Raw genomic sequence first — 11,643 nt, 5'->3', positions numbered from 1 at the left:
GTTTATCTCTCTTCATCTCACGATAAATTGAACTGCTGAATGGGATAAAAATCCAAACTGGGTTTCCCATTCCCACCTTTCCTAGCTGAGGATCTGTGCCATGTATGGGTCCACAGCCTATGCCCTGTATGAACACAACCCCCACCCCACTTCACGGCAGTGTACAAAGCCAGTATCCTCTTAATGATGCATGGGTACATGCACCTTATTAATCACTTTATAGCTGGCATGCCTATCTGGTAGATATGTATGTATGTGTGTGTATATATACATACAGGTATATGTGATACCTTCCTCCCCCTCACCCTGCTCTTTTAGTTCTTTTAGTTGTTTTCTTAATGTCTTTTTTTTCCTCCTTCATTAGGGTTCTGTTACAGGTGAGACTAGAACAAGACTAGAGGTGTATGTTGCTGCTGTGGTTAGTAGGCTGTTGTACAGTTGGAAACTGAGCTGGACCACATGTGTAGCACAAAGTTCATGATCCGATTCCCCGTTGTGACCTGTATCAAAAGCTTTGGAGAAAGCTGTAAAAATAAAAGTAATTAAAGAACTCCACCTGTGTGTATTGAAATCTCAAGTTGGGTGTCCCTCAACAGCAATGTGCTGTACCACAGTGTTACTCTCACTAGCTAGGAAAAATTGTGCTCACATTTACTGTTGTTTCGGATTTGATTTTGGCTTCTCACTCAGATCTGGACGTGTGGGGAGCTGCCTCTGCAGTGGCTGGGATCAGTCACTAGAGGGTACAGGTGTACCTGGATTTAAGGAACTGCTCTAAATAGCTGGAAATGATAATATTTGTCTTGGATGCCAGAAATGGCTCAGCTGCTTAACACCATTATAAAATGAAAACAAAGCACAGACAAGGAGTTTGCTAATTCCACCAAAATGTTTAATACCATAGTAGATTTTCATTGAAGTACAGAGCTAATGTGAATATTTGTACAAAATATGTGGTTAAAAATAGTATTGATTTATAATATATACAGATATGTCACATCCGTGTCAGAAGTGCAGACACTCGAATGAAACCATGAGTAATGCTTTTAAATCTACAACAACATACACGAAATATTTCTGCAGCTACCCACATTAGGACAACTTGCCAAACTGACACTTAAGGATCCATCAGTCGTTACAGATGGCATTTCTTTCAGAAGTTTCTGAACAAGAACTCTGCTCTAAAATAGATTCAAAACATTTACCTTCATTAACCCAACAGTGAAGAGAACACATCTGTGTGACACTAATGTAGACACAACTTCCTCGCACTAGATAAACGATCAGTTACAATAATTTGGCTGATTTTCTGGTGAGAATAATAGAGAAGTTTAATCCTTCTTGCTGGATACTCTTACTGATGTGAGGAAACCCCTGACCCAAATGGACCCTTAATACAGCTCTCAGTTACGTGGATCTGAATCTTGAAGTCCGTCTTAAGGTTCTGAATAGCTTTATTTTTCGTTTGAGACTGCTCACACTTCACAGCTTTCTCAGCCTGACTCCAGTAAGAATCTCACTAACAACCCCCATCTAGGCTTTTGCTGCACCAGGACATACTCCTGTATTAAGATGACTCTTGCTGCAGCCTCAGAACCTCTGTGTAGTGACCGAACAAACTGACAGAAGGGGAGAGAGAATTCAGGCTGGTTTGGTTTTTAAAGTTTTCTGAGCATCTCTGCAGTGGAGGCATTTGAGGTTCCTGCCCATCCTACGGGAGTGCTGCTGCTGTTCTGCCTCTAACAGTGCCAGCTTCCCTCCCCTCCAAGCCAAAGCAAATATACTCCACAGTTCAAACAGACCTGTGGGAAAGAGCTTTTACAACATTTCCTCCCTGGTCATTTTACCCCTGAATGTTGCAGTTTACATGTACTTAAAAAAAGAGCACAGCTCATATTAGAAAAACATCTCCTTTTAGGAGGAGGCTGGAATATTGAAAGCTGCTGTGCTCCCTTAGAAGATGGGCTAAACCAGGAGAAGCCACGTTTGGATTTTTTGTGGGTTTTGGTTTTTTTTGTTTGTTTGTTTGTTTTTGCTAGCGTAACAAATTATTCAAGAGCTTTGTGTGAGGGCAAGTATAAATGAGGGTCTAGCTGGGACTTCAGTCCATACCTGGTTTGGATTTTTGGTAAAACAGAACTAAATGTCATTTCTTAGGCAGAGAGGAAGCAAGGAAATGCAAAGGTCTTAAATTCATACTGGTATGTGAGAGAAAGCCTGAAGCAGCTAAAATTTTAGTGATAAAATGTTTGCCACTAAAGGAGGACCAATAATAAATTCAGTAAAGGTTCTTTAGAGCATCTGAAAGCACTGTAACCATAATCAGCCTGCGATCCTTTGGGACACACAGCTCTCTGCCATTCACAGCTGAAGCTCTGAAGCTCATTTCCAAGTGCTGCATCCAGTGCCAAGTACCATGGAAGAGCCACAACCAGCATGTCAGTAACAGAGCATTTCAGATGGGTTGGATGGAGAATCTCACTGTAGTAGGGAAAGCTCGTTTGGTGCTCCAAGTGAAGAATAAACCAGGCCTCCTACATTTCACCTCTAAAGTACTCCAGAAGAAGTTCACTATTACTACTTTTTCTAATAAAACACAGTGGTTAAGGCCTGTGTTTTCCAAAGGAATCAAAGAGCTCATAGTTTACATCTCCAGCAAGATTTCTTGAGCAGATCTAATTTTTGTAATCATGAACAATCATCTTTTGAGAAACTAAGTCTTTTATGCCAGGCACACAGAAAAAATTTTTTTTTCCAAATCCAATATAAGAATTTCACAGGACAGTTATCAGCAAACTCATCTCCCAGTTTCCAGTCCTTTGCAAGATCCAGTACAAACTGAGGCAAGAGACAACAAACAATTAATTTGAATTTTTATAACAACACATGTTATTAGAACTTTCCCCAGCCTGGTTGGCAGCTGAATTCCATGTTCCTTGTCCAAGCACTCACGCCCACTGCATCACCCATGATTATAAAAGCATGGTGAGAATGACATCAGGTCAGGGACGTGCTTTTGTTCACCAGGGACTGTGCTACAGTTTTTCTTGTGTACATTGAGCCAAATCCACAGCAAACCAGAGCAAGTTCACATGACTCTGAAACTACAGCAGCTTAAAATGGAACATGGCATATCCTGCCAACTCCTTTTTCTCTAATTTCTACTGAAACGGAGTTTGGCCTATGTCACACATTTAAGCATTTTCAGTTCTACCAGAGGTATACACCACACTACTCAGTTTACTGATATAGTTTAACTCTTTAAATGTTGCTTTCCAAACGCCAGTGCAAGCAGAACACAAAAATACTGTTTGCCATATTTATTATTTTAAACTAAGCTCTGAATTATACAAGTGTAAAAGTGATTAATTAGGCAGTAGCTTTTTAATAGTCCTATAAAATATGACTAAATAGAATATTTCAAAAGTATGTACAATGCAATGGAAACGCTCATGGCATCTGTGGCAGTGCTCAGACAAACCACTGGAATCACATCTTGTGAGGTGTTTCGATCCATTCCTCAGTACAAACGACAGTCTGTCTTTTTGCAAAAAGCTTTTTCGGTGTTGCTGAATGGGAGGGAGGGGGGAAAAGACCAAAATATAACTAACCCAGCCCTCTCACCCAATTTAGGATCAAATAAATGCTACACAGTTTATCCATGGGGAGAATTTTTATAATATAAAGCACTTTACAGTAACTATGTCTAGTGTCTTGTTATAGTAGAGGAAGGGATGATCTTGCCGTGTTTTCTTGCCAAAACTGAAGTGTACTGGAGTGTGTCTGCGTATGTTAGGAATGGGGGTTTGTACTACCTTGTCTTAATTTCAAAAATCAAGGCCACAGAAATTCTTTGTTGTTCTCTTTCAAAAGAGGAGATTCCAAAATACCCCTTTTCCATGCACTGGAAATGTTTTCATGCTTTAACCTGTACTGAGGAAGTAATTAAAATTTCAGTTTCATATCTGCAGAGGTCAGAAAGGACAAGCAGGCAGCAGAAACAGCAACTGTACTCCCCTGATTTCCTTCTTTTAATTTCCAAGGAGCAGCAGGAGCGCTGTCCACCCAAAGGAGGCCTCAGGGCATTGCCGCCAGCTGCTCCCACTGGCTCCTGCTTTGGGAAGGAAATTAAAAGGATGTCAGCTGTGTCACTGTGCCTCAGGAGCTGTAATGTAACATTCTTCCAGGGTTAAGACATAAGAGAATTTACTGACACCTGTGAGAAGTGCAAGTCAGAGCAACTGAGCTCAGAGATGCTACAGAAAAGCAGATTCCCACTGGGAAAGTAGGGGCTTTGCCTCTGATTTACTGAATTAAATAGGACAGTTCCCCTTCCAGATGGTCAGCATTTTTTGAAAGAAGCCTTCCTTCCATGCCAGGCAAAAACTAGCCTTTAGCAAAATACCAGTTTCTCTCAAGAGTCCCAAATGCTGTGACTTTGATGATAAGGACATTATTTCATAACACCTGAAACATTTTCCTTCTGATGACCATTATTTTATCATATACAGGTGATATATGACCTTTGACCATAGTTACAACAGGCTGCTTTGAATTTTCCGGTTTGCAGTTGTGTTTCTATTTCTGTGCTTTAAGCAATGAGCCATGTCCCACTGCCTCCTGGGTAGCACTACACAGCCTTACACAGGCCAGAGTAGTCAGCAAACAGGGCCTCATTTTAAATCTGTCTGAAAATGCACTTTGAGGAAAGAACATTTAAGGTCCAGTGATTTAATTTGCAGTATAGTTTTACATCATTTGAGGCCAAAGTCCTTGTGTTCAGAACCAGGTCTCTTCAAAGTTTGAGAGCATGGATACAAGGACAAGATTCAGCCTCCAACAGTCTTGCCTATAAAAAAACCCAGAGTATCACTTTGATTGGTGATGATCTCTGATCACTTACATGTTTAAATCTTACTGTCCCTGTTTATACTGGCCTAAACCCCAAGCACCTCAGCATTCTGTATGTTCTCAAAAAAGCCAGTGGTGTTACTCCTGAAATACCTTGTGCAGCCTATGATAGTGTTTTCAACAAGAACATCAGGGTACAGTCTCAGGGCTGTGAGTGACAATTTGTTTACTTGAACCAATTCTAAATACATCACTGAAAAAATAATTGAAGTGAAACCTCTAAGGAGTTACTTTAGGAAAACTTTACACAGTCATCATGAGGATATTAAAGCCCCATTTTCTGTTCAGTCTCTGCTGTAGTTAATGTGCTTCTGTGAATGTAACACACACACCACGATGTCCATAATACAGTAACAAGTATCACATTATAGATATATGCTAAGTAAAGCACTGCATCTCATCAGGAATATCAGGGGGCTGTGGTGGTCAGAGAATGAACTATATGAGAATGACAAGTTCTCATTCTCAGAACATCCTCACCATGCACATTGGGAATGCCATCTCCTGTCCTCACTGACAGAGCAACACTCTTGTTGTCCTGGAAGTGCCACCGAGGCCAAGACCACAGCAAAGGGAACTTGACCCTGCTGAAGCTTTGTAGCCTTGCTGCTAATTAAGGGCGTGATGGAACCCTCCCTCAGAAACCAGATCATTAGGTTTTATGACAAAAAAATCTTGATTACAGAACATAAGCTGACTTTTCAGATCCTAGAGTGAACTTCCAAGATATATTTACTTATTTTAACCTGCAAAGGATTTTAAACTGTGGAATCTCGCTGTGCCATTTCAGAGTCACCTTGGGGAGTACAGCTGCAGCTAATTAGCTTAAAAATCCCACTGTACCTTAGACATCTGCAGTATTAATTTCAGTGGAACTACTCATGTGCATAAATTAAGCGCATGCTTAAATATATGCAAAATCTGAGCTCAAATGTCTAGAAAATATGTTCTCAAAATGACAAGTACGCATTAAAAAAATAAATCATCATGGAAGATCTGCCAGACAGGGAATCCGGGATCTGTCTGCTGTCAGCCATGATGCAAACACAGAACAGTTTTTGTAACCCAGTATATATTGCAAGTGAAAGAAACATGCAGGACAGAGTGAAAAAAGGGGATTCAGTTGCATGCAGTCTAATTTCAAGTGTGTAATTATGGTCCTGTTTTCTTTGGCCTAAAAAAAGAGAAGAAAAAAAACCAACAAAAGAACTCCAACTAACCTCTCCTCACCTCCACAAACCCAAACTGCGTACAGCTCAAAAAGGGCTTTGAAGCACAGGAAGTGGGAAGGGAAAAGGGCTGAATATTAGAGATGCACACGTAATTACTGACAGCTATTCACCACACCACTAGGAAAGCATTCAGCCTGTATCATTACTGGAACTTACAGCTATGACAGAGAGCAAGGAATCCCATCTTAAATGAGCAGTCAGTCAGCTTCTCTTCCTCAGACTCAGACAGAAGTACCACTCATACCTTGATGGAAGATAAACCCACAATCCCTGCTGATATTCTGGCTCCCTCCTCCTCAGAGAGAAGGACTGACAGACACCACACCCTCCAGGAAGCTGCTGCCTCTCCCCTGAGCCCAGAGAGCTCTGTCTCACATCCCTGCCACAATGACAGACCAGTGTTCTCTACAGCTGCTGGTGGAAGAGGGTGGCCTTCTGCTGTTTCTAAAAATATTGCAAAGATAGTGTTCCTTACAGAAAATTCCGGGGGATGAAAAGGCCACCAAGCTGCTCATCATGGCTAGGCTTCGCGAACGAAGATTTGGGACCAAGCTGCTAGTAGATTAAAAACAACACACATACCCCCATTTAAAAAAAATAAAAGAAAAAGGGAAAAAAACTCTCTGCTGGGAAGTGAGGAGGGCAGAGGAGCAGGCTGCTTGATGAAAGGCAGTAGCAAGTATCCTGGGAGTTTGAATATCAAGCCTGATATCAGCCTAATTTCCACCTTGAACGATCTCTCTGGTAGTGGTGTTTCAGCATGCAAATTACAGCTGTGAAAAGATCCTCAGACTGAAACCCTCCCTTGTTTCTTCAGCCTTGCTTTGCCCTTTCCAGCTAGATCTATTAGTTGGTGTGATATGGTTACATGTACAAAGATCTTTTTCCTAGCCCTTTTGTTACATAGGCTTGATTACTGTGTAGGGGTTTCAATGACCTTAATGTCCCGGTACTCAGAAGGCAATGGCTGCCTTTGTACAGAACAAAGCAAACAAAAACCAAGAGCTGTGCAGGAGGAGAGAAGTGCTGCTTCGGCTGCCGGAGAGGCTCAGTTAGATACAGGCGGCGGCAGACCAGGGCGTCGAGTTTGAATGATTTTTGGCTTTGGAGAATTCTTTGGGTCCTCGTCTTCTTCCATGTCGCTGTCGCAGACGTGCACTACCACACTGGGAGTGGACTCTGTTCCCGCGTGCAGCTCGTATTTCTCTCCTGGAAGCAGAGAAAAACAAAATATCAAAAGCTGGCAGTCTGGGTAGCAACACAGGCCATGGCACTCCTGGACTGCAGAACAGTCCTGCACCTGGATAGGGTAGATGAGAGTGTGCTGCTCCTAAATACAGGTGAAGGCCAGCAAGGCTGGGCTCTGTCAGCTGTCACTACAGCTCCTGAGGATCCTGCCCCGGGGGCAATGTGCATTGGTCTGTAAGGCACGATAAAATACAGGCACCCTGGTTGTCTGTAATGGTGCTTTGCACCAATATTGGTGCCGACCGCAGTGAAATAAACCCACAAAGTAGGAAGAAGAGAAAGAACACAGAAGTTCATGGTTAAGAAGAGGAACTGGAACTCAACATATCAACCCTTTGGTGTGAAGTTATCACACCTTTTGGGTTGGGGCTGTTCTTTATTGTTGTTGTTGTTTTCCTTCAGTTTAGTGTGGCTACAGTCACCCTTAAAGTCCACTGGATTCTGCAACTTGTTGCCCTCAGACAGACTTCAACACTTGATCTAATTTCTCCAGAAATAAAAAAATACTCATCTCTGCTCCAGATGGATTTTGAGTTTCAAAGCTCTTTAGCTGGGGCTGTAACAAATTCTGTCTCTGCAGATGAGATTAGAGCACAGTTTGTCAGTGCTCACTAGCAGGCTAAATGCTTAAACAATACATTACATTTTGTAACTATCTACATTTCTTATTTAAGTCTCCACTCAGTACTCCTGCAAGGAAGATGAACATGGTTTGGGTGGTTTCCCGCCAGAGTCCACAAGCAAACAAAGGATCAGTCCTGCATTCAGCCTGCTGGCACTACGTGTGTTTTGGATTGTACAAGGGATACAAGTAGGTATTGGTTATTAAATTGCAAGGAATTAATTTAAGACTTTAAAGAAAAAAAAACATTTCCTGCAAAATGTTCAGAGGTGAGGAAGGTGAGGTGCCAGTACACCCAGCTGACTTCTGTTTGTGGCACAGCGACTCCTAAATGCTGTGGCACAAGCAGAACCCAGCAGTGCCAGGTGGTGTACGATGGAAGCAAACGACAGTTCCTGCCTCAAAGCACTTATAGTTTGGTCGTGGTACGAATTTGGATATTTATTTGTTAGCTACTTTGTGGCAGAGTCATTCATGTGAGGAAGGGGTTGCAGGTTTGGCTATGAACTAGTACACACAGTTCTGCTACTGTGCTCATGTGCTGTTTGTGCTGGCAAATTCCTGGTCCAAATAAGCCTGGGTGGCTTGAGACTAGAGGACATGATGTATTTTTGCCTAAAAAATAGGAGGCAACTAGTGAATAATAGCTATAAGTCAGGCATCTTGCTGTGAGAAATATTTTACTGCTGTGATACCATTAATGTTGACATTTAACTGCTCTATTTTTGGCAACCTTTCCTCTGAATCCAAATTGAGCAAAGCATTACAGGTCTTGCTGATAGGCTAAAATATAAAAAAGAGAAATAGCTCGGTTGTGCTGCATTGAGAAATTATATGGTTTTTCTTTGCCCATTTTCCCTGCAGGCTTCAGCTAATTTCTCAGCTCTGGGCTGACGTCAATGCTGCCATCCAGCACCGAGGGCTGCATTGGTCACTGTCAGCGACAGGCAGCTCTGCAGTGCCGCAAACACGCAGCACCGGGCTTGTCCTCCTACACCAGCACCGCCGAGTAAATCAGATTCACTGCCCTCTTAAAAGGTAATAATCCCGGTTCAAATGCCACATTCTTTTACTGCTCAAATCCTTCCCAGAAGGACTCTTTCTGCTGAAAAAGAACAGTGGAAATAGGTACAGACACGAGAAAAAAAATATTCAGATGCCTGTGGCACGCGTAACTGCAGCAGCAATTAATGTCACTTTGCAAACCAAAATGTGATGCACTTGTAAATTAGGTTTTTAAGGCATACAGTTATTTCTGAACATAAATGAGCTGCAGACTCTCTTCTGTACTCAGGATTATTCATGCCTGCAGAACTGTGGCTCAAATGGCACAAAACCTTTTCATGGATGAGCTAGGAACAGAGCAACAGTAACTCTGGGACTTTTGTACAGCTGTATCTTGTTCCAGAATGTAACTATTTTTTGCAAAAATACACTGAAGTGGTAAGTACAAAATAAAAATCCGATAGATACAGCCAGATTAGCCCTTCCCTTCTGCTTTTTCTACATTTTTTTTTCTTTCCTCTTAAACAACACCTCCTGCATAATAAAAAAAATGAGTTAAATTTGCAGCAGTTCAACTACTGAAGCAATGGTTGAGTCACTGCCATTGAGTCATGTTTACAAGATCTACGTTGTCCCAAGCTATGAGTAGCAAGTCGAGTCAGCATAGTTAAAAGTCACCAACTTCTGTAGCTAATACCAGTCCAGCGTTTGTCCAGTGATCTCATCCAGCTGTCTCTGATGTGGCCTCCTTTGTGTCCTCAGGTCCTCCACTGCCCCATGTTCCTACTAGTCCCACTCACCCGAGGAAATCTAAGAGGCTAAGCCAAAGGATTCCTGGGGACAGGGGTCTTTCTCCTTCAGCAATCTTTGGCCTATCTCTATCCTTTAAAAATTAGTTTAAATATTCACATAAGATGAGATAGCAATGGTAACTCACATAAATTTACTCAGAAAAATACCACAAAATTTATCAATTTATCCTGCCTTCAGGATGTAAAGTAGGGAAGAATTAAGCTGTGGCATCTCTACCACACAGATTTGTCAGAAAATGTTTCTGACAAACCTCTGAAAAAAGCATTGATGTTCCTCTATTCATTTGCTTCACATAAGAAAAACAATAAGAATTTGAAGTTTCCCCACTCAACAAAAAGCACAGCTACTTTTATGTCACTGGGTGAACCTTTGGTGACCACATGAACCATGAGCAAACCCACAGCCTCAGGTGACACAAGGAAGATGACCACAGGAACAGCACAAAAATGACTTATGGCATTTCAGAATTAAAAATAATGGCATGGGATTTTCTATCCCTTTGTGAATCAATACCGTGACCTTTCATTGATGGTGCAGCTCCTGTCTAATGAGGCTCTTTTGTCCAGCAAGGACAATGCTCATATGCCTAATGAATAATGAACAAATGGTAATAATACTGTGTAGCTACCTCATCCCTGATTCAGACTCATGAGCAAAGGTTAATGGGTTCAGAGCTGCCCATTCCACATTAAATGTGGCATTAGCATCATAAAAATACCTTCCACTTATAGTCCCTTCATCCAAGTATGTTACAAATACTTGGGTGCAAATAACATGCAGTCCTTTGTCCAGGTGCATGTTTATGATGGAAGAGCTACAGCCCATCCCACTAAATACCTCTACAGCATGGATGTGTCACGTGCAAAATAGAAGAGCTTCTCCCTGGAAGTCCATAACTGATGTTGCTACAGGAGCAGGGCACCCTCCTCTCCTGACCAGAGGAAAAGTTTTCTCCACCCACCAGCTCCCCTGTACCCTGCCCCTGATAAGGGGAGGGAAGGGCAGAAGCAGCCACAGAACAGCAGGGAGAGGAAGGGCAGACCTCCTATCTATTACCTTTTTTTTTTCCCTCCATCCCCTTTTAATCATCTCTGGGAATCATATAAAGTATTTAGGATTTCCTTTGAATTAGTGAGAACAAACATGAGACTTTGAAAACACCTGGGGACAGAAAATTTGCTGCACGAGACATGGTTTGAAATCCCTGTGTGTGGCATTTCCTGGGCAGAGTCCTGCTCTCTCCTGTTTTCCCCTGCCCTGAAGAAAGGTGAACCAAACACAGGGTGGAGCAGGGGCAAAAGCTATGCATGCTCCTCAAGAAGCCCAACTAGAGCATGGCAGGAACAGCTACTTCTGAATTGCTCAGAGACAAAAATGAAACCCAGACCCAACAGCCAAGTGGCACAGATAGCTGCCAGGTCTCCTTTGTGGCCCAAGAGCCACTACTGTGGACCCAAGGGCCACCATCTGTGACACTTCAGAATGGTGCTTTTGTAATGTGAAAAATGTATTTTACATGACCTGGAGTGTAGCTCGAGGTGCAAAGCCTGCTGGAATGCTGATGAGGGGCTGGGAAATGTGGAGAGAACCCAAACTGGTACAGACTTGTCTATATGGACTACTAGAGATAGTGCCCAGCCTGCACAGGTTTTCCAACAGTGCCTGAAGCTGTGGAGGTGAGTGGCAACTGAGAGAGTGCAAAATCACACCGGGGAGTGTATGGAACAGATAAAGTGCTCAGCACCCTCATCAGTGGAGCAGTGATCTGTGAATCAAAGTCAAGGGACAAGGGGAATTCGTGTGGGCAGCAGG

General features: G+C 42.4%; 1 protein-coding gene across 3 annotated transcripts in view; it reads right to left on the bottom strand.

Moving 5' to 3' along the window:
• Nucleotides 1–870: 870 nt before the first annotated feature.
• Nucleotides 871–11,643, bottom strand: part of RCAN2 (regulator of calcineurin 2) — an 87,784-nt gene continuing 77,011 nt past the window's right edge. For all 3 annotated transcript variants that reach the window (XM_027721493.2, XM_039387296.1, XM_027721658.2), the window contains one exon: nucleotides 871–7,352. In XM_027721493.2, coding sequence (XP_027577294.1) covers nucleotides 7,192–7,352 — 161 coding nt within the window. In that variant the 3' untranslated portion in view covers nucleotides 871–7,191. The remainder of the gene's footprint in view (nucleotides 7,353–11,643) is intronic.

The sequence above is a fragment of the Pipra filicauda genome, unplaced genomic scaffold (genome assembly GCF_003945595.2).
Source record: "Pipra filicauda isolate LSUMZ 115617 unplaced genomic scaffold, ASM394559v2 scaffold54_size4384275_pilon, whole genome shotgun sequence".
NCBI lineage: Eukaryota > Metazoa > Chordata > Aves > Passeriformes > Pipridae > Pipra > Pipra filicauda.
This window is presented reverse-complemented; position numbering and strand designations above follow the sequence as displayed.